This window comes from Danio rerio, chromosome 5 (assembly GCF_049306965.1).
Source record: "Danio rerio strain Tuebingen ecotype United States chromosome 5, GRCz12tu, whole genome shotgun sequence".
Classification (NCBI taxonomy): Eukaryota; Metazoa; Chordata; class Actinopteri; order Cypriniformes; family Danionidae; genus Danio; species Danio rerio.
The window spans coordinates 61,039,978-61,063,985 of NC_133180.1; the positions used below are offsets into that span (position 1 = coordinate 61,039,978).

Genomic DNA, 24,008 nt, shown 5'->3' on the forward strand with positions numbered 1-24,008 from the left:
AAAATGTGCTTAATGCATTATAAACCTTGAAACATTAGAATTGGTGCTGTGTATTGGTGGATCACTATGACAAGGAATCGGTACTCAGTATCGGCTGCAAAAATCCTGATTGGAGCATCTGTACTACCTACCTGAAAGGCCTGAGTGCAGCAGAGATGGTAGTTCCTCTGGAAGGTTCTCTTCTCGACAAAGAGAGGACATCATTAGGACCTTTCTCACTAATCACTCAGTTTAGCAGGGCAGCTTGCTCTAGGAAGAGACCTAGTAATTTCAAACTTCCTCCATACAGATTATGGAGGCCACTGTGCTCATCTGGACCCTCATTGCTGCAGAAACTTTAATGTACCCTTCCACAGAACTGTACTTTAATTAGGGTATATGCAGGAATTTAATTTTAAGACTTTTTAAAGGACCTTCTCAGAATATTTTAAGACCTCATCACTACAAGTTCTAATCAAGTATCAAAGCCTTCATTTAACAAACAGTTGTAGTTAAATCATTGGAGCACAACCATGCAACAGAACTCAGATAAGCTCGCATGAATAAACTATGTGTTTGTGTTCAGTGACAGGGTTCAGCCACTGTTTAAACTCTTCTTTCTCCAACCAGGAGTACAAAACGTACATTTTCCCATTTTGCATCTGTTACGCTCTGTGTTTCGCTACATGAGGAGAGTGTCACATTACCTTGCCATGTTTGTCACAAATTACGTTCCACTCACATAACCCGGATATTGAGTTTGGTCAGATGCGCCCGACCTGAAATAAATATATATTTATGCTTTTTTGAAGTCAAACACTTCAACACTTGAACAAAATTTAATACTTCATAAAAATGTGATTAAAAATGTAAATACCTTTTAAGGGCCTTAATTTCTCATCAACTTTTAATACTTTTTAAGACTCCGCAGACACCCTGTTAATAGAATCCTGTCTTAACAGCTATACAGATAAGTGCTTGAAATTTACAACTTAAGTTGTGACATGACGTGCACTGTTAACAGTGAAACCTTATATAGACAGGTGTGGGTCTTTACAAATCAGGTTCAATCAAAGCATTTACCAAAGGTCCAATGCAATCAAGTTGTAGACACATCTCAAGGATGATCAGTGGAAATAGAATACATTTAAGTGTCATGGGTAAGCCTGGAAATGTGATTTTTAACTTCTTTAATGTTATTTTTTTTTAAAGATAGTTTGTAAAAAATTTGTGGAAAATAACGAATTTAGCCCATTTTGGAAAAATTTGAAGTTCTGGGAATACTTTTCCCCCACATACACTCTACATATATCATATATTTCCCAAACATGAAACAGAACAAGTATCAAATCTACATAACCATGCTGTATTTTTGCTGTTTTACAGAACCAAAAGTATAAACAGCCTAACAAGAAAAGGCACAGTTAAAATTCCAAGTGTAAAATGTCAAACACTTTATGTGCCTAATCTTTTTTTAAGTAGAATAGTAAAAGGTAGAAGTATAGTACAGGGTATATGCAGGAATCCTAAAAGTAATTTCAATACCTTTTTAAGACTTTTTAAAGAACGAATATTTTGAGATCTCATCGCCAATTCAAGTTCTAATCAATTTCAAACCTTTCACTTGATAAACAGTTGTAGTTAAATAAATCAATGGAGCACAATCATGCAATAGAACTCAGATAAGCTCGGAAGAAATAAAGCTTAAAATAATAAATTACGTGGTTGTCTTCAGAGACAGGCTTCAGCCACTGTTTAGACTCGTCTTTCTCCAACTAGGAGTATGTAAACTTACGTTTTCCCATTTTGCCGTCTGTTCCGCTTTATGGTTTCGCTACATGTTGAGAACGTAACAAAATACATGATATTGACACGCCCCAGCCCAAACTACAAACATGGCTCGAGCTCCCTAATGTTAATATTTGAAGAAAAGTAAATATATTTATTCTTTTTTTGCAGTCAAACACTTTGGACAGCGCTTGAACAAACATTAAGACCTCGTAAAAATGCAATTAACATTTTTTAATACCTTTTAAGGGCCTTAATTTTCTCATATTTGATTCATCAACTTTTAAATCTTTTTAAGACCCCTGTTTTAAGTTTTTTTTTTTTTGTTAATTAAAGTAAACCATAAGTTAAATATAACTTTTAAAATATGTAAATAAAACTTATGCAATCTGCACTCCGAAATAAAAGTACAAAAACAGGGGTGTTCTCTCCACAAAAAGTTCAGAGATGTTTAGACATAATATGCCTGTGATTTAATACTTTGCAAAAGTTTCAGACACCTTCACCAAGATCAAAATGCTTTTTTTGATGCAGAATTAATTTAAACAGCCAGTTATTACACAGACTAATCCACTCTAAATGTAAAACTAAATAAATTGCTAAATACTCTTGACACAAGAAAGTGTAAAGCCTGCTGCCCACAACAAATTTGGAAAGTTATTGCATATCATATTTAACAATTCGAGTGCTACGAATTTGATGTAATTTTGCTTAAATGGATAATTGAATATCAATCAGATGATGTCATTACACTGCTGTGCAGTCAGCCATTTCGATGATTGATAGATCAGTCCTTCACAACAAACGCAGCGATCTCAGATCAGTTCATCCAGACATTTTAACCTGATTCACGAACTTGTTTGAAGAACCAAATTAGCCAAAGATCAGTTATCAAGATTAAAAGATCCAGGATCTGCCAAATCATCTTCGATCATTTAAGCAAGGTACGAAGAACGGACACCTAGTGTGTGTGTGTGAGAATCGAAGATTTTGGATTTAATTGATCTCTGCCAATGTTAGAATCACTTATGTGCAATGTTTCTTTTTATAACTTGTAGTGAGAAAAACAACATAGCAGTGGTACAATAAGTCTTGACACCAGTTCTGTCTCGGTAACATTAAATCAGCAACCTCATCATCTCTGGTTAGTTCTGTGTGGGCCAGCATCATTCCACTTACAGCTCAGATTCACAAGCTGTCATTTTTCAGAACGTGTAGGAACTGCTCTGGCTGGATAGGATGTTTGACGAGTTCTTCAACAGGTTTATGTGCCTAGTATTCAGACCACAGCCAAAGAGATTAAAAAGGATGAGGTTTGGTTTTCATCAAAAGCTGTGCACCGTTTTTATTGTAGTATTCTAAATTTACATTAAAAAAGAAAGTCTGCCCATGTCCTAGATCCATTATGAAAGTAAACGCACAAATTCCATATACATCTCATTGTATTTTACATAGAGGATAAGAGTATAGGCATGGAGGTGGCATGATCAATCACAAAGCTTAAAAGAATCATAAAAGAAAAGAAAAAACTGAATAAATAGAAGGTGCTGTCTATTAGCAGAGAGTAGGTTAGCATGTCACTCTTCTGAGAAGTTCAAAATAAAGGCCGTAGAGTTGCGAATCTCACGCCCTCCTTTACCGATGAAGAGAGAGGGATCCAAGCATACTAGAAGCAGAAATGAAGAGTAGAGCGAGATGACAATAGAGAGCCTAACTTGTCTGTACAGGTGCATAAGTTAGAGAGTACATCTGGTGGTTACACAGACACTTAAACATTGACGTTTAGTAAAAAAATAAAATAAAATAAAAAAAACAGGTTATCGGTTGTTATACCTGTTTATGTATAGATTTTTTTTTTCTCATAGGCAACAAGATAGTTAAGCCTCAAGCAATCATAGAAAACCAAATGAATGTCTACCAGTGAGGTTTCAGATGTGAAAATCCCATTCATTTTCTCTATTATCGTAAACCTTTTGAAACCTTTTCGTTAAAGCCAAAACATTTTCAGAAATTCTTGAGCCCTTTTAATAAATATTTTAAGGAGACACTTGAATGTGTGCGTGTATATATAGTGTGTTTTATTTATTTACTGATCTATTATTATGCATGTTGCATGTGTGTGTTTGTAAATGCATACAGTGCATCCAGAAAGTATTCATAGCGCTTCACTTTTTACACATATTTATGTTTCAGCCTTATTCCAAAATACATTAAATTCATTTATTTTCTCAAAATTCTACACAATACTCTATAATGACAATGTTATAAAAAGGATTTGTTGAAATTGCTGCGAATTTGTTAAAAATAAAAAACCTGAAAAACAACAGAAGAATTCACAGTCTTTGCTGTGAAGCTCTAAATTGATCTCAGGTACATTCTGTTTCCACTGACCATTCCTGAGAGGTTTCAGCAGCTCAATTGGAGTTCTCCTGTGGTCAATTCAGTTGACTGGACATGATTTGAAAAGGCAGAGACATGTTTATATAATGTCCCAGGGTTGACAGTGCATGTCAAAGCACAAACCAAGCATGAAGACAAAGGAGTTATCTGTAAACTCCCGAGACAGGATTGTCTCAAGGCACAAAGCTGGGAAAGGGTACAGAAAAATTTCTGCTGCTCTAAAAGTTCTAAATGAGCACAGTGACCTCCATTATCTGTAAGTGGAAGATGTTTGGAACCACCAGGGGCCTCATGTACGAAGACTTGCATTGAAATCATAATAAAACATTGCGTACGCACAAAGCTGTAAATGTTTGTACGCAGTAAAAAAATCAGATGTATGAAACACTGCGTACGCGAATCACACACATATTCTCTTTGTACATCCGAATGAACGCGAAACTGAGCGCAACATGCACGAGCACAAAACCCCTTCCTGCCTCTTCCCCCGTATGAATATGCTAATGACTCTACTTTTGCAAAACCAAATGAAGAAGCAATGGCAAAAACAAGCAAAACAGAAACTTTGAACAGAATGTGAATTGGAGGTGAGCCTATCGGAGGTAGAGTTTGTAAAATCTGTGTTATTTGCAAGTTTGTCCTCCAGAATTAATAACAAAAGAAAACAAATAGAATGGGAGAGTTTAGCTGACGCGGTAACTAAGTGAGGTCCCTGTTGGAATGAGCTAATAGAGAGAGTTGAGCAGTCATCAGCAGCGCGAGTGGCGTAGCTCTTAAAGCACGTGGCAACATGTTTTGACACTATCATTCCTAAACCCAGTTCGAATCCAGCATCTAATGAACCTATTTTTCTTTTTTCCCCATTACATATCAGATTTTGCCTACTCTTCATCAAGCAGAAGACAAGTAGGAATGATAAATAAGTGTGTGTATTATGTTAAGCGCATTTGAGCATCATGTATTATTAGCAGATTTATTGAATGTAATGTTTTTGATTCACGTATGCATATTCGTCTTCAGATGGCGCCTTTATAGCAATGTGTGTGCAGTCGATCGCTCTGATTACAAATGCAAATTGCACTTTAATGTTTGGCTGGTCAACTGTGTGGTGTGGAAACCTTATATACCTGCTAGACATGCAGATGATCCCGTCCCATACAGCTGCCATTGCACAGCTCAAAGATACTTTGTAGTGTGCAATTTAATATAACTGCCTCTAGGAGACGCCAATGGAAATAAAACAAACACACACAAGAAATGCACGTACGCCAGGCATGAAGTTGCCATGGACCAACGCACATTCTCACATTCATTTCATCTTAAGTATGTCCAAACGTGAGCATAAAACCTGACATACGCAAAGATTTTGTGCTTACGCAGCGTTGATACCTAGAGCTGGCCGGCCATCTAAGCTGAGTGATCAGGGGAGAAGAGCCTTAGTCAGGAAGGTGATCAATAACCTGATGGTCACTCTGTCTGAGCTCCAACTTCTGTGGAGAAAGGAGAACCTTACAGAAGGACAACCATCTGTGCAGCAATTCACCAATCAGATCTGTATGGTAAAGTGGCCAGACGGAAGCCACTCCCTACCTAGAATTTGCGAAAAGTCATCTGAAGGACTCTCAGACCATAAGAAACTAAATTCTCTGGTCTGATGAGACTAAAGTTGAACTCTTTGGAGTGAATGCCAGGCGTTACATTTGGAGAAAACCAGGCAGCGCTCATCACCGGTCTAATACCATCCCTACAGTGAAGCATGGTGGGGGCAGCAATCTTGCTTTGGGGATGTTTTTCAGCAGCAGGAACTGGAAGACTAGTCGGGATAGAGGGAAAGATGAATGCAGCCATGTACAGGGACATCTTTAATGAAAACCTGCTTCAGAGTGCTTCTGACCTGACCTCAGACTGGGGCGACGGTTCTTCTTCTAGCAGGACAATGACCCAAAGCACACCGCCAAAATATCAATAGAGTGGCTTCATAACAACTCTGTGAATGTCCTTGAGTGGCCCAGCCAGAGCCCATACCTAAATCCTATTGAACATCTCTGGAAAGATCTGAAAATGGCTAAACACTGTCGCTTCAAAGTATTGAGCACAGGCAGTGAATACTTATGTACATTTGAATTTTCAGCTTTTTTAGTTTTAATACATTTGCAACAATTGCAAAAACTGTGTAGAACTTTGAGGAAATAAATTAATTTAATCCATTTTGGAATAAGGCTGTAACAAAAAAATGTGGAAAAAGTGAAGCGCTATATATATATATATATATATATATATATATATATATATATATATATATATATATATATATATATATATATATTTTTTTTTTTTTTTTTTTTTTTTTTAAGGATGCACTATATATATGATATTTTATCTACACACTTCAGGGGTATATTGCCTTTTTAAAATTTCCTTAAATGTTTTGGTTTGTTAATGTGTAATGTACACATATCTACATGACTTAGTTAGAGCTGATCATTGTTATTGACATCAATTTTATTGTGATTCGGTATAATACTGTTTATTGGCCCAGCCCTAGTTTAAACTACAATCCCATAACCCAGAGAGCTAAACAAATTGAAAAGAACACTGAAATGTCCTAAATGGACAAAGAAAAACTCCCACTTTAAACAACACTGTGAATGCCAATCAACAAGACCTGTTTACACCGAGATAAATATTTGCTGCAAAAAAAATTAAACATTCATTAAAAAAAACAGAAAAAAATACAGTTGAAGACAGAATTATTAGCCCCCCTGTTTATTTGTTCCCCAATGCCTGTTTAACGAAGAGCAGATTGTTTTAAACACATCTCCAATAATAATAGTTATAACTAATTTCTATTAACTGATTTATTTTATCTTTGCAATGATGACAGTAAATAATATTTGACTAGATATTTTTCAAGACATTTAAAGTGCTTAAAGTGACATTTAAAGGCGTAACTAGGTTAATTAGGCAAGTTATTGTATAACGATGGTTTGTTCTGTGGACTATCAAAAGAAAATTTGCTTAAAGGGGCTAAACATTTTGACCTAAAAAAAATGGGTTTTAAAAATTTAAAAATGCTTTTATTCTAGCTGAAATAAAACAAATAAGACTTTTTCTAGAAAAAAAATATTATCAGACATACTGTGAAAATGTCCATGCTCTGTTAAACACAATCTGGGAGATATTTAAAAAAAAAAAGAATAAACAATTTAAAGGGGGGCTAATAATTTTAACTTCAACTGTATGTCTTCCATTTTTTATTTATTTTTTGACAACAAAAAGACATCTTTTAAACCATGCCCTGCTCACGCTCTTACATATAATGGCAGTCAATAGCAACCAGTATCAATCTTTGTTAAAAAAGACAAAAATATCACTGAATGACCCCATGCAACATACACTGTATAAAAGCAAGTATTCTGGGATTATGGAGGAAAAAACAACAACAATTCAGATAGCTGGGATTACTTGGGATTGGGACTACTCTCTGATATGATGCAGCTTGATGCTGATTGATATTAATTGCTATTATATGAACAAGAACAAACAATGTGAATAATGACTGTATTTTCAATTTTCTGTAAACTGACTCGGGTTATCTCTGTTCAGTCCAGCACTAACATTTGCATGATGTATTTCTGTCAATCTATCTGTTCTGATCTCTTTTCCATTAAACTGTGAAGAAAACTGGCCAGCAGATAAAACTAAGAGCTTTGGTCACATGCCCAGACTCACTGTTGTGTAAATTTAAACAATTTATATAATGCTGGACAATCTTATTTGTTGTTGATTTATTACTCTAAACCAGGGGTGCCCAAACTCAGTCCAAGAGGGCTGGTGTCTTGTATAGTTTAGCTCCAACTTCCTTCAACACACCTGCCTGAAAGTTTTAGTATACCTAGAAAGAGATTGATTAGCTTCTTCAGTTGTTTCTAATTGGGGCTGGAACTAAAAATATGCAGGACACTGGTCTTACAGGGCCGAGTTTGGGCACCCCTGTTTTAACACAGTCAAGTTTGAACACCACTTTTAGATGCAGGACTTAAAGGGGTAGTTCATCCAAATTCCTTACTTGTTCTACACCAGTTAGACTCTTTTTGTTCTGTAGAATACAAAATAAGGTACTCTGAAGAATGTTGGACATGTGCAACCACTGACTTCCATAGTGTTTGTTTTTCCAACCATGAATGTCAACGTTAAGTTTTCCAACATTTTTCAGTATATCTTTTGAGTTTAAAAGAAGGGGAAAAAAACTCAATCTGGTTTGGAACAATAGTACATTTTTCAATTATGCTAGAATTGTAATTTTTGGGTGAACTATGTCTTTAAATTAAATCATACTTCTGTGTTTGTCTTTTATTTCTTTCTGCAATATACAAATGAAATATTTCTATCCTAATAATGACAAATGGACTTTTTATTAAAAATTCCACTAACAACATTTTGATTTGCAACATACTCCCTCAATCAATAAAGCTGACATTGTGACTATCCTGGACACGATCACTGATAGATCGCATCAGCTACAAGTTTTTTTGCTCGAGTCACACTGCATCCAGTGAAGAATCACTGACTTTAAAGGCTTTAAAAAGCAAATAAAAGTTGTTGTTTTTTTTTAATTTTGTGATTAATCTAAGAACTGGTTTGTTTAGCTGATGACTCTTTTTGTTTTAATGGAGAAAACAAATGGGACAACACTTGTGAAACCAGCGGTCGCCGACAAAGCAGTCAATCAATGTTGTGCTCACAGTTGCAGATGAGGAGGGCAAGATTGGAGCCGAGCGACAAGAAATTTAGTTGTTTTTTTACATTTTGCAAGCAAAGCTATGGTAAGTGCCAATTCGCTATCATTCTATATCAAACAAAAACAAAAGAAAAAATCCTACATCTTCACCCATTTCAACGGGCTCTGTTCAAGTTACCCTGGGAAAAAAGGTTAAAGAAAGCTTTGGGATATTTTGCCTTTTTAATGACAAGGTCATTAAATATCATGCACGCTGCAAATAACCTCATGCAGTAGTTATGGTAAACCATCCAAGCACTTTTATTCATTAATATTCATAAATACACACAGCAGCTTCATTAGAGAAGGTCTCTTGTTTCCTCTTCAGTTTTTGAATGTGGAGTATTTATAAGGAGAGCCTTTTGCAAGACACAGGAAGCAGAGGTCTGCCACAGATACCTACGCTCACCTGCTAAATGAAAAAAATTAGTTATGTGGAATTGATTATCAACGTATATATATTTATTTATATATTTATATTTCTTATTTTTCTCTCTCATTCCATTTTTCTGTCTCTCGGTTCGCTCACTCTCTCACACGCCTGTTTGATGTATTTTGATTATTTTTTCTCTCGCTCTCCTTTCATGGATTTATACAATGTAACAAAGGTGACAGACCTGAAATTACAATCACCAAAAAAAAAAAAAAAAAAGAAAAAAAAAGAAAAAAAAAGGGAAAAAATTAGAGAGAGCTGTGTTTTTTGCCCACCGTCATTGGCAGTTACAGCACAGAGGACATAGTCTGCGTTGTGGTGGGATATCATCAAAGAGGAGGTGGTGGAGGCTCCTTGCCTGTGGAGCTCTCCTTCAGGTTCAGGCTCTCCAGAGCCACGTCTAAAGGCATGATGTCCACGCAGCCCATGGCGCCGAAGTCAGCAAAGTCTCGCCTTTCATCCTCGTCGGAAGACGAGCTCTCTTCTCGCATTAGTGTGGACAGCAGCAGCTCCTGAACAAACAGGCTGCGGTCCGCGCGCTCGCTCTCCAGCGCCTGCCGTTCTGCCTCAGACATTTTCGGCTCATTCAACCTGGTGGAATTACACAGACAAAGGGTGACTACAGAATCACGTGTAGTTCATCTAAAATGTATGACAAATGTTCCATTTTTCCCCATTTCTGGGTTTATTTTTCAAATTTCAATTTGTTCAATGTTCAATTGATTACATGCTCGTATTATATATTAATATTGTCATTGTAATTTATTAAACTACAAATTAAGGTTATTTTATATTTTCCGAGATTCAGTAAAATGTCAAAATCAGGCCTGGATTATTGTGGAAATGTTTTTTTGAATTAGTTTATTTTTTTAATTATATATATATATATATATATATATATATATATATATATTTGCTATTGTTTAAATTTTTAAAAAAAATGCTATAAAATAGGACTTCACTTTAATCAATGAAGGTCAGTTTTGTATTTTGTATATAAAGCACTAGAACTAAAGGTGATTTGGCATGACTTTAAATGTTATTCACTTGTATGGTAAAAGAGCAATAAATTAAATTCTATCAGTAAAAAACTATGGAGAAGTAAATAGTTTATACAAAAAGATAATTAAAAAAAAAGAACTATACCTCCAGAATTGTGAGCATCTGGTGATAATGTGAGTGGCGTACCGTGTGAGAAGGAACTGGGAGCTGTGGGAGGCCAGTGGGTTGCTCTCAGTCATGGCTGTGTTTGTGGCGGTGCTGGGCGGCGGGATGCTGGCGCTGATGTTGCTCGGGTTGCTGCGTTGGCGTGTAGCGTTGCGGGCCGTCTCCAGCTGTTGACGGGCTGCCTGGGCCTGCTGACGCTCCAGCTGAAGCTGCATTTGCAGCTGTTGTAGCTGTGAGGCCGAGGGGCCAGAAGAGTTGAGCTGCCCTCCAGCAGAGCGCCGCACACCCGACAGCTGAGAGAGCAACTCTGCTCATGCAGACACATGGACAAAGAGGACCAGTGTAAAACCACCATTAGAAAGACACAACATCAACCTAGATTCAGATCTAGCTTAAAAGTCATGTGTACAGTAGACCTGCACATTATCTGCAGGGAAAAAATAGTTGAAGGCAAAAAAAGTCATTCTCAAGGAGTCTAATAATATTCACCATAATGTTTAACAATAAATAAATGAAGCAGTTTTTTCCAACAAAATTATAATCATTAAGACTTCCTCCAGAAGAAACAATATCATAGGAAATACTATGGAAATGTCCTTGCTCTGACTTGTTAAATTAAAAATAATTGCAATTTCACAGGAGGGCTATTAAGTACCCTTCAACCGTACATTGCAATAGGTGTACAATACCACCAGATGACTTGTTTGAAAAGAATTCATAAATACAGATTGATTGGGTTAAATAACGATTATTGATACCAAATAACTAATTACAAGCAGGGATAAAATACACATTAATTTATAGTTTTCTGGGGAAACTAACAGTATTCAGGTACTAAAAATGAATAATCAAATATAAAATATTTATAAAAATCGTATAATTATATGCAATTAGTCTTTCCTAAACTGATAATTCACCCAACATCTACTCATTTGCCCACACTCAAGTGATTACAAATGTTAGTGGAATTTCTCGTGTTCACAAAAGATATTTCAAAGAAAGCTTGTAATAACTGACATTCATGATAGTGTTAAAAAAGTTGTCGGACTGCAATACAGGAGTTATTATTATGGATTATAGATAACAAAATTTTGCGCTTTTTTTAATTTTTGCTTTTTTTTTTTTAAAGCATGATGGTAAAACACAAACGCGATTATAAATGTATTGAAACATGGGCTTATATGTTGTAAAAATGTTTAATAAAGACAAAAAAATAATAATTTGTGCATCTTCTGACATTGACATCATCTGGGAAGTTTTCTTACCCCTTGGTTCGAGTGTCATCCTGAAAAATCTCAGTTTGAAGGGGTATCTAGCCCTTTCCCCTTAGCACTACGCCTTCAAGCTAAAGAAAATTAAAACATCCCTACCCCTTTATGTAAACGCGCAAAACGAGAAGTAGGGGTAAGGGGAAGGGCTAAGGGTATAATTGGGATTGAGCCTAAGTCTCTATCCGGGTCATGGCACCAAATTGTAGGAACCCAATCCAGGTGACTTGTTAAGCAGATTGCGTTTATTGTGCTGCAGTCAAACAGTATCTTCAAAGAAGTCTACAAGTGTCCAATTTGAGCAGTGTTGTTCCATCTATTATGTATGTTTTAGGAGGGCAGTGTTAAGGTGGAGACAAAGGACTGGCATGACAATATTAGTCGAAAGTCTTGTTCAGGGTCTTCTTGTATAGATCCTGAGGTTTTACTGGCCCTGAACGGCCTGAAAGTATCACCCAGACACTTAGCATTTGCATTACTTTGGGATCTGCCATTGCACAGGAAGGCAAAACGTTTACTGTCTCTCACACCTGGACTGCTAAAGTTTTTAATTAAATTATATTTTTTTAAAAACTGAAGCATAAAACTTTTCAGTTACATATATTACTGTTCATTGGGAACTCGATTGATTATATACATTTTTATTTCATCAGTAGCATAAACAAATGCTAGAATTCAATGGTTGCAGGTTTTTAGCTTTCTTCCAAATATCTTTCTTTGTGTTTAAGAAAAGATAGAAACTCAAAGAATTGAAACAAGCAAAGAGTGAGTAAATTATGACAGAATTGTTCTTTTTGGGTGATCTATCCCTTTAAAGCTACAAACATTACACAACTCTTCTTGCGCCCAAATGCTATAAACTTAACATGTTTTCTTTGCAATGACTCCACAAATCAAAACTGTTCTGAACTGTGGAGCCTGGTCAACTATAACCAAGCCGTGACATTGAACATCCTGTGATGTTGATGGTGAAATGATATAATGTGCAGCACTACTGCGACTACTTCCTGTTCTAAAACATTACACACCTGCTATGGGGTCCATGGCTTCCCTATTGCTTGGAGAGTAAGATGAGCTTTGTGATGAGGAGAGCCCACCGGTGGAGCTGCTGGTAAAGTGCATGTTAGTCCTGCGTGCCCGCGGACCACCCAGCCCCCGTCCAGGGTGGAACATCCGGCGCACGTGCCGCACGCCACTACTCTCATCGTACACACGCTAGTTAAGGAGAACTTATGACCTTACACAACAGATGTACAAGAAACATCACATCTTATCCTGAAAACACAGTTACGAAAATGTACTAGCTGCACAGAGACAGAGCACATTTGGGCCACACCCCACCTAGAGGGAGGAGGGATGATCCAACTTACTCAATGGGCTATATGCACACAGACTTTTAATTTTCAACCAGGCAGGACAAGGGCTTCCGGTGAACTGGCTTTCAATTTAAAAAAATGTCACATTTAAGATCTGATTTCCTTAAAAATCTGTGATCTTCACAGCCTGTTAGATATTCAATATGACGTGGGTCTCAGATCAGACAGGAAGCACTGCATTAAACTTTGCATTAAACCATGTCCTTAAATTGTTTATTTTACACCAATATTTTTAATGGAATTTCCGGCTAGCCTGTTGCTCCTGATGGTCTTTCATCTTGTTTTACGATTGAACAACTAAATGAATGCTTAAGTCTATTTAACTGAATGTATTGTAATTACATTACAACATCGATGCTGTAAAAACAACCTTGTGAAATTGAAAATAGTCACATTAAGCTTTCACCAGAAGTTTATCTTCGGCTTTAAAACTCTAGCTGTGCTTAGAGCCTATTGACTTTCTATTGCGGGGAGAGTGCCTCCTTGTTATTTCTGACTAAAAATCCAGAACCAAGTTTTTATAACCAGTCAACCCCCCCAAAAACGAGTGTTTAACCTAATTTCTAAAAAGGTGATATATCATAAATCCAGAAGTTAAATGAATTAGACTTTATAAGTGGATCAGTTTAGTTTGTAAATATATAATTCAGGTTGGCTTCTTCTTAAATGGAAAGTTTTTATTTAAAAATCATTTTGGACAAGTAGGGAATACATTTGAATTTGCTACACGACCATTAGAAAAATAAGTTCTATACAGTTTGAAAGGAATTTGGATGTACTACATCAGCAATTATCACACACACACACACACACACACATATACATACATATATATATATATATATATATATATATATATATATATATATATATATATATATATATATATATATATATATATATATAGCACGATATATATTGCAATACAATTTCACCAAATAACTTAAGTAGCTCTATTTGTCATTACTTGGGATGATTTTGTAGAGGAGTAATATTTAAATATTTTTCATGTAATTTATTATGTATATATATAACAAAACACACTGCAGTCATAAATCAAAACAATTGAGCAAATATTAAAAGTGAAATAAATGTATTATGGTTTTCTGGAAAGAGAATCGAAAACGGCAACAGTATTAAGGTAAAGAAATGAAATAATCATAAATGGCACTTTAGTCTTTACCATATAAATAATTTCATAAAATGAATCCTTTTTGTGTGTGCACTACTAAAATGCAGTTAACTGTTCAAATGCTCACACAGTCACAGGCCTTAAACACACATGCAGATGATAAACTTTCATTCTATTATGGTTCAATTCTGCAGTGTTTCTACAAATCTCCTGTGATTTGACCTGTGCTTTCTGATCTGATCAATATTCCCAATTCAACATTGCATATGTTGCAATATAACTATTGTCGATGCACACATTGCGATATCGATGCTCAAACAATATATAGTGCAGCCCTAATAAATAAATAAAAGGAAAGTATGTGATTTTGGACGCAGCATTACTCTCATTTTGAAATAAGAAAACCTATTCTACTTAATGGAACTAATAAAAACTAATGGAATAACCAGTGTAATGCTTTAAAATTTCTCCTTTTGGGATCCATAAAAATCTAAATTTTCAGAAGAAACAACAGCAGAATTTTAGGTGTTAGAATAACAATTACATTCTTTTAAGCTGCAACAAGAAACACCCTCGAATTATCAAGCAAAAATCATTTGTAGCCATAACATTACTTCTAAAGTAACTTAGTGCACATGAACAGAACCAATGTGTGTGTAACGGCAAAATCCTTCTTACGTCAAAACTAAATTGAATGAATGCTGAATTGAAAGCGTTTCACAAATGATTTACTTTGAAGCTGTGTTTTATGAATGAGATCTATTATGTGTAGGGGTACACGCACATTAGCTTCAGATAGAAGGATATTAAATCTCTAGGTGCTCTGTGTTCAAGTGTGAGATGAGCAGCAAAGTCATCTGTCACATGATTGGGGTCGCCACCAGGCAAAGCTGCACAGATCGGGCAAATCTAAAATGAGAGAGAGAATCCCATTAATGAAAATATATTAAAAAAAAAAAACACACACATGAAATAAAAAACACTTTTTTTAGACCACGTTGCTGGATAGTGAAAACATTATGTCATCAATTATTTGCGTAAAATATCATTTTTTTTATAGGCAATAGAAAGAAAACTTAAAATACGTTAAAAGGTATTAATGGTTGTGCTATTAAAATGACAGTGACATGACATATTTGATTTGATTAAGGACGACTGTCTTTCATGGAACAAATTAATTCAATAAACCATTGTTTATTGAACATGATCTATAACTAGCCTGTTTTAAAACTATTCCATATCTTTAAAGCAGAATAAAAAAAAAAATAATGCATGAACCAATGAATGCTACGAATTTCTTACAAAAGGTGCACAATAATAATAATAATATTAATAATAATAATAAACTGTCAAATGGATGTGTTTGGGCTCTGCTATGTAATTTGGGTTGCATATGGAAGTTTGGAAGCAAGTTTGAAGTTTCGAATATAACAAGTTTTTAAATTACCATTTTAAAGCATGTAAATATGTCAGATTATCAGCATTTTGCATTAAAAGTATACAAATGATAAGCTCAGTAATGTGAAAATAGTAAAATAAGAATTTGCTGTGAATTCCAGCATGTGATTTGCATTGACTGTGCTTCATATTAATCAGGACATCAAATGTGTATTGTAATTGTTTTGCTGGTATGAAACAGAAACTCAGCAACTTTCCAATATATCCTAACCAGATGGTATCTTTACTATTCTAATGAGACTAGGCATACAAAATTACTGTCCAATGATAAAGATACACATTATCTACTTTGAAATGTCTGAAATGGCTTACCCAAGGTATATATAGAATTTCGGTCCCACTTTATATTAAGTGGCCTTAACTAATATGTACTTACTCAGGAATTAATAGTTTGTTACAATGTACATATTGTGTAAATACATGTATTTACTGTGTACTTATGCTTGATTAAATACATGTATGTAATTACATCTGTAGTTAACTTTTGTAATTACATTTGTAAATACACTGTTGACCACCCCTTATACCTTAACCCACCCTTAAACCTAACCATGCCACCAAACCTGTCCATAACCCAACCTCTATCCCAACTCAAAAGCACCACAAGTCTTCTCAAATACATTATAAACACAGTAAGTACATTGTATTTATTTTTCTGATGTAAGTACATTGTAGTTAAGGACACTTAATATAAAGTGGGACCAGAATTTCTTATGTTGAATTTAATACTTTAACTACCTTTTTAATACCTTCAAAAAAATTATTTATTATCAGCACGACTTAAAGCTGCAACTGTAGTGGGGAAACGGTAAATTAAATATCTTTCCAAATGGAATAACACATTGCAAATAACATGTATTTAAGTAATGCAGAGCTGCACACCGCACTACATATAATAGTATGTTTTACTTTTGAAATTAGATATAAATTCATCTCATTTGGCTTTTTAAAATCTTTTGAACAATCAGGGAAAATGTAATATCGCATCAGATTACGTTTATTACTTTTTAATGCCCTTTTTTGTCTAATTTAATTTACTATCTAGTAAGCATCCTGTTACTTTCAGGTTGAATTTTACATGCGTGACATTAACAGCCATAACGAAAGCAACATTAGACAATTGATCTCAGATTTTCAACACTAGCCACGTTTCCACTATCGCGCTTAAAGTGAGCGAGCCAGGGCGAGCCAAGGCCAGTCGCGTTTCCACTGTCACTTCCGGGGCCTGATAGGGCCAAAGCGGGGCTTTCTTGGGTCCAGCGGCTGGCCTTTTTCGGCCCGCCAAATACCTTGGGCCAAAGAGGGCCAGCAGAGTGAAAGGACATGCGGAGTTTGCCCGAGTCAGTTAAAGATGGCATGTTGTCATTACACTAGTATTCCTATCGCACACGAGTACATGCGGCAAACAAATAAATTAATAAGGGAAAGAAAACATATAGCTGGTCAGTTTAAGATAGGCTATTGAATAAAACACCTTATAGGATAGGGGTCTTTTTGCATATGATCGCCCTTATGTTTCCCTCTTAAAGGTAAGGCTGTTGCATAAAAAGTTTAATTTGACATTTCCTTGCTGCGTTTTCCTTGATGTTTCAATAGCGCATAAAAATCTTTACATCATATTAAAGACACAGCAGCCAGTAAAGGTTTTTGAGAGTTTTTGTCAAGCGTAAAAGACATGTTTGTGCATGATGCGTGTGCATTGTGAGACCTGTGTATGTGTTGGGCCAGGTGAAAGAGCACTTGCATAACAGCTCTGTTGATACCTCGACTGGCTTTTTTCTTTTTTAATTTATTTTGGAGATAATAAAAAATATGAACACAACAGAAAGAAATAAACTTTTACAAACGTGTCCACTTTTAGCAGCTCAAAACAATAGTATCATATCTCGATAAAATAGCCTAAGCTATATTGAAATAAATTAAAGACTTATATCAGATATAATAAAACCACATTAAATACAAACCAATATAAAACAAACACAAGCTAGCTAGAACAATGTAGGTATATACAGTACATAAATTAAACCGTTATGAGCCATATATAACTTTCATTTTACACAGGCCTATCTGAAAAAAAGATTTTAGATATTTTCTAAAAACAATAAACACTGAAGAAATTTTTAAATATTATTTATAAAGTATTTGGATACGATGATTTTAAACAAATCGTGCAAACAGAGTATTTTTGGGGTGAGGGAAAGCAGAATCTAGCCCATCTTTTTTGTCACCCAGTCCTGCGCAGCGCCGTTTTAAAAGCATCGGGGAAAACTGCAAATGCAACATGTGTTCTATATCCTCAAACAAGTGTTTACGTTTTTCAATATGACTTGGTAAAATTAAAAACAAAATGTTAAATGTAGAGCATTATTAGTGAATAGCTGCTGAGCGCAACAAATATGGCTATATTTTATTAGGCTACTTACTCTTATGTGCTGAAACACTTAACATGACGTCTATCAAAACAAGGATGTTATAAAATACACATCATACTGAGTTTTCACTGGAGAATTTCTGTGGTTCTATATTATGGATGAGTGCGCTCACTGCGCTGTGTCCCTCCAGTAGTGGCGAGATCTCAAAGTCGATGCACAATGCCAACAGTCGGTCGGTGAGTTAACAAATATAATGAATGGAAACACACAGGCCTGTGTTTATAGACATATAATGTACTGCTGTACAGTAACGTGTCGTCTGTTTGTTTCGGTTGTCTTCATTTTAATCGTTTCGTGATGATGCGAGGGTGTGCTTTATCTGCCTGATTCCCACTGAAGTGGGCGGGTTGTGTGACGTTTTGATTCGGGGGACGTTCTGGGGGCGGGGTTTGCGTGACGCACTGCGAGCTACTAGTCCGACAGTGGAAACGCAACATGATTTCAGCCTCACTGCTTAACCTCCCGGGCGATTAGCCCAGCCCGGCCTGATATAAACCCTGGCTCGCACTGGACCAACAGTGGAAATGCAGCTAATGAGAGCATGTGTGATGCGTGTACTCACCACCTCCGTTGAGGTCTCTGCATGCTCTGAGGTCACGTGCTCCTGTAGAGATGTTTCTGTGTAGCCCATTTTACCACAGTAAGGACAAGTAAACGACTGAGGCTGCTCTACTGAGAATGCCTCCCCCCCATAATACAAGTCTGCAGAGAGTTCAGAAAAAACAAAAACATTTCAGTTACTGCCACCATTGTTACTAAGACAAGGGCTGAACTTTCAGAACGGTCTGTTTACATACTGTTGAAACATGACATTTGATTGAGGTAATACTAACAAAAAAATATAATGACAAGTGTCTTTCGAAATCTTTAAAGTACTATATATAAAATGAAGATCACGTGTCATCTACATGTCATCTACAAGAGTTCATGAAGTTCCAACAAAACTAATGTTGTCAATTACATTTGTTGATTTCATAAAAAGTAGAAGTGATGAAATACCATTACAGTGTCCACATCCTGATAAATTTAAGTAGTAATTTCACATACACAGAAAGCATTTAAAATGTAAGTGAATTGCCTACTTTATTGTTTTAAATACATTTTGTGAAAGTAAACCAAGTGTAAAACAACGTTCCATAATCATTTTGTAAATACAAAACTTCTGACCAATGTTTATTAAAAGTATATAAACGAATAAGGAATGTACCAAAATTAGTTTTCGGGCCAAAAGGGGAAATTCCATACACACTTGGCCAAAAACTAAAATCGAAAATTATTTGTAATAATTATTAAGTTTTTTAATCAATATAAACTCATTTTGTAGGACTTTAAGTTTGAACTCAATCACTAAAATTATTCTAAGTTTAAAAACTCCTGCCAATAAAATAACAACAACGGCCTTAATCATATCGAACAAATTATAAACAGTGGAGGGGGTAAAGCTATTAGAACTCTTTGAGAAGGGGTTACAGCCGTTTTTGTTGAATTGGCCTTTATAATGCCCATAACAATTACATATCTATAAAACTTGTCATTATAAACCAGGCAATTGAGTCTTCGTAAGAAGATACAGGTCACTTTTGTTACTAAAAATGACTTGGGCTTTTTACACTGTCAGTGTCACATAATGGACCTATTTTCACATTTTTTGGGTTTCTCAGCAGCGGAAATAATCATAGTTGGGTAAGCTTAAAATGCAGTGAATGGGAAAGTTGGCCGTCTTGTTTGCTCAATTAATAATAATAATAATAATAATAATAATAATAATAATAATAATAATAATAATAAGTGTCCTATCATACACCCTACACAATAAGACACAAGACGTGTTTGCCCCAACGTGTTGCTATTTTCAGACCAGCGCAACCTTAATTTTACCATTTTGCACCATTTTGTTCAAATAGCAAATCCATTTGCGCCACTTTGTGGACTCATGGGTGTTCCAGTCTAGAAAAGAGGTCTGTTAAGGTGCATTGTTTGCGTGTAGCTATTTTAAGGAACTAAAATGGACTGTGCCATAGACCAGCTGAAAGTAGTCCAGCGCAGAGCACGCTAGTTGTGCACCTTAAACGCTGAAAGATTGCTTAAAACAAAGAGGATGTACAGCAATGTTCAAAAATCTTTACCAATGAAAAAGAATTGAAATATTACAGAAATTATTATTACTACATAAATATAAAGGTCACACTTTACAATAAGGTTCATTAGTTAATGTTAACTAATGCATTTACTAACATGAACAAACAATGAACAACACATTTACTACTGTATTTGTTCATGTTAGTTAACATTAGTTAATGAAAATACAGTAGTTCATTGTTAGTGCATGTTAACTCATGGTGCATTAACTAATGTTAACAAGCATGGACTTGGATGTTAATAATGTATTAGTTAATGTTCAATTATGATTAATAAATGCTGTACACGGTTGTTCATGATTAGTTCATGTTAGTAAATGAATTAACTAATGAACCTTATTGTAAAGTGTTACCAATATCAAAAACACTACCTCCATGTCTTCATCTTGGAGGGCTCTTCAGTTCATTCACGACAACTTGCTTTTGTATAATGTTATTGTTATTATTATAATTATTTATTATATGCATATTTATATTTGTTTTAATAAAAGTAAGCTTAGATTTGTTAACCTGTCATGTTTTTGACCATATGGGGCATAGGACATGTGTTTGGAAATAACTCCGTTTATTCATTTGCTGGAAACTGAACTGGAGCTAGAACTGAATTTAGAAATAGTTTTGAAACAAATCTTTGGCTTACCAAATGAAATTTATTTTGTAGGCTAATGGATGTCTTATCCATGAAAAAGAGAAAGTGAAAGTAAAGGCTGATTGGAGAATGCTCGTTCTTTATCCTCACGCTGCAGATGGTCTGTTTAACGGTTTTCTCGTTAGGGAAGCATTCAGTTTTCAACGTACAAAGTCCGCCATGTAAATAGCAAATGCACCATGACGCGACGCAACTGATTCTAAGGGAATGTGAGATGAGACTCTGTTTGGTCTCAAAATACACCCACAACTCATTAAAAGAATAAGCTCAACTCTGTTAGGCTATGCACCACAGCACAGAGCCTATTTTTCCATCATCAAAATAGCAGAAGTGGATTCGAACAGGCTATAAACGCTTTTGCACCCTGCGCTTTAGACTTTGCACCTAGATCGTTAAAGTACTGTCCTAAGAATTTAAAAAACATTTAGAAAATGAAAGAAAAATTGCTTGAGACAGATAACTGCAGACAGAACATAGAACAATGTTAAATTTACCATCTTGCCCATAGACACTTCATTACAAACACCTTGCATAAGCAGTGATACATTTATCTTTTTGTCATTTTTTGCAAAGACGATACAATACTAAATTTATAGTAAAACTGTTCAGGATTTAAGATGCTGATGACGAATTAACATATCACGACTATCTTGTAGAAAGGGTCCATAATGTTCAGCCATAGATAAAGCCAAATTACTTGCGTAATCATTGTTGGGTATCGATTAACATTAGTGTTGAAGTAGATGTGCTCTGTAATTGCTGCAAAAGGTGGACATACCAAACATTACAGTTAAAATTGACCCTTCCCTAAGCCCTGCTCTCATTAGTTACTGTTGCTACGCCTGTCAAGCTTTTGTGCCTGACACAGCTTTTATAATGTGCTAGTGCCAGTGTCAGACATTGCCAGAGATATAAAATCTAATAAAATTGTGATTATATTGTGACATTTTTCAAGTTATGTCATTTTTGGCGAACAGGTGAGATATCCGAGAAAGCCAAACAAAAAACTTATATCGAATAAATATAACTAAAAATAATTATCGAGATTGCATTTTTGTCACATCGACCAGCCTTAATTTACTACATTTTAGATTTTGGTTAAACTATTTCTTAAAAATAAATGTTCGAGGGGGGATAAATCATCAAAACGGTATCTTCATTTTGACACACTACAGAGCCATGCACCTCCATAAAGCACACATTAACTTTTGAACGCAACTGGAGTATTTTAATACATTTCTAGGTCGCAGAGAATGTGTGAACTTCAGAACAATGTTAATTTTCCATCATTTTGTTGCATTTGTGACTTGATGCAAATTTAAAATTAATATCATCTATATAATATCAACAATTGATATAACCCTAATTCTAATTAAGAGAGCAATATCAGATTGTATGAAACCAAATTTACACCCACTTATTGATATAAAGAGTAAAAAAAAGCAAGAGAGTACACCTTTTCATGACACAATCTGATATATATTCTCTTTGCCAGCAATACAATACTTCCTGATAACTTGAAAAATGCCTCAATATAACCACGATTTTATTAGATTATAGGCCACATTGGAAAAAAAGAAAAGAAAAATACATACAGTACATTCATAGAAATTGCATTGTTACCATTGCATCAATATATAGTATATCTTTTCATTTGAGCAATAAAATGATCCACACTGATGTATTGTAATAACAAAAGCAAAAAGCATGTCCTTATTTGACATCAATGCTTACCAAAGTCTACCCTGGTTAGTATGCACTGCATTGGGTGCTCCGTGGTGTGTCTAGTTGTTGTGGCTCCACTTTCGTAGCAAGATGCACAAAGGTCGTAGTCGTAGCAAATTAAACACTTGTATCGGCGCCCTCTGAAGTTCCCTTTTAAACACGCATCACAGCTCACACCTGCAGGAAAACACAGAGGCATTAACTCACAAAAACAGCAGAAGACTTTCTGAAGACCCTGATCACATACATCCCAGATAGAATTCACCAGGATATTTCAAATTTAGGCCCAATCCCAATTCTATTTTGTACCCATACCCTATCTGTTCTTAAAACAGGAAAGAAAAGGGCTTCAAAATTTACCCCTAAAAAAATGGGACAGCACTACAGCACCTAACCACGTCATAAAATGTATCCGTAATCTCTTGCTTCATATGAGATCAGACGATCGCGACTGCTGTAGTTATTCCAGTTGAGTTATTTTTTGGGTGTTTATCTTCAGGAAATCACTGAAGGCATATATTATGTTATCATAATGATCTAATGTGGCAAAAAGATCGCAGAACTATACTGCGCATTTACAGAGTGGCCATATTCATCTACGCAAACACACCAAAAATAACATTAACATTACAGCAGAAACTGTAAAAAAGGTCATTCTCAGCCACTAGACATTACTGAAAGGGTTTTTGAGTGTCATCCAGTGACAGATTGCTGTGGGACTGCTATACAGGAGTTATTATTATGAATTATAGATAGCAAAATTTAGAGGTTTTGACTTTAATGTTTTTTTTAAGCATGAGGGTAAAGCACGAACGCGGTTATGAATATATTAAAACATATGCTTGTTTGTTGTAAAAATTCGTAATAATGCCAAAAAACGAATTTGTGGATCTCCTGACTTCCGGGTGCAGCTTTCCTGTGTGGCTGGTATATTCTGGAAAATTCTCTTACCGCTTTGTTGAGTGTAGTCCTGAAAAAACTCTATTTGAAAGGCTATCTACCCCTTCCCCTTAGCCCTACGCATTCAAGCTAAAGAGAATTGGGACAACCCTACCCCTTTACCGGAACGTGCAAAACGAGGGGCAGGGGTAAGAAGAAGGGCTAAGAGGTAGAATTTGGATTGGGCATTACCATACATAATACATTATATCAACACTTCATGCGAGTTGAAGCAGACAGCAAAGCAGAAAAGTCGTTTAGAGCAGTTCTGTCTTGCTACAGCTGACGTGTGCTATCTTGTGCAAAGCCGAAGGAGATTCTATCATAGCCCTGATCAGTGAATT

At 35.5% G+C, this 24,008-nt stretch overlaps 2 protein-coding genes across 5 annotated transcripts in view; one reads left to right on the forward strand and one right to left on the reverse strand.

Moving 5' to 3' along the window:
- LOC141385623 (uncharacterized) overlaps positions 1-24,008 on the forward strand; it is a 355,697-nt gene that overhangs the window by 218,658 nt on the left and 113,031 nt on the right. The gene's annotated exons all lie outside the window — the stretch shown is intronic.
- Positions 1-24,008, reverse strand: part of kcmf1 (potassium channel modulatory factor 1) — a 46,230-nt gene that overhangs the window by 4,659 nt on the left and 17,563 nt on the right. The window contains exons 2-8 of one of the 4 annotated variants that reach the window (XR_012405789.1): positions 22,735-22,902; positions 18,776-18,915; positions 15,131-15,232; positions 12,844-13,021; positions 10,569-10,854; positions 9,656-9,971; positions 9,185-9,356 (exon numbers count right to left, since the gene is read on the reverse strand). Coding sequence is in view for 1 of the 4 variants with exons in the window: in NM_200952.2 (NP_957246.1) it covers positions 9,710-9,971; positions 10,569-10,854; positions 12,844-13,021; positions 15,131-15,232; positions 18,776-18,915; positions 22,735-22,902 (1,136 nt within the window). In the remaining 3 variants the exon portion in view is untranslated. 4 annotated transcript variants of the gene reach the window in all.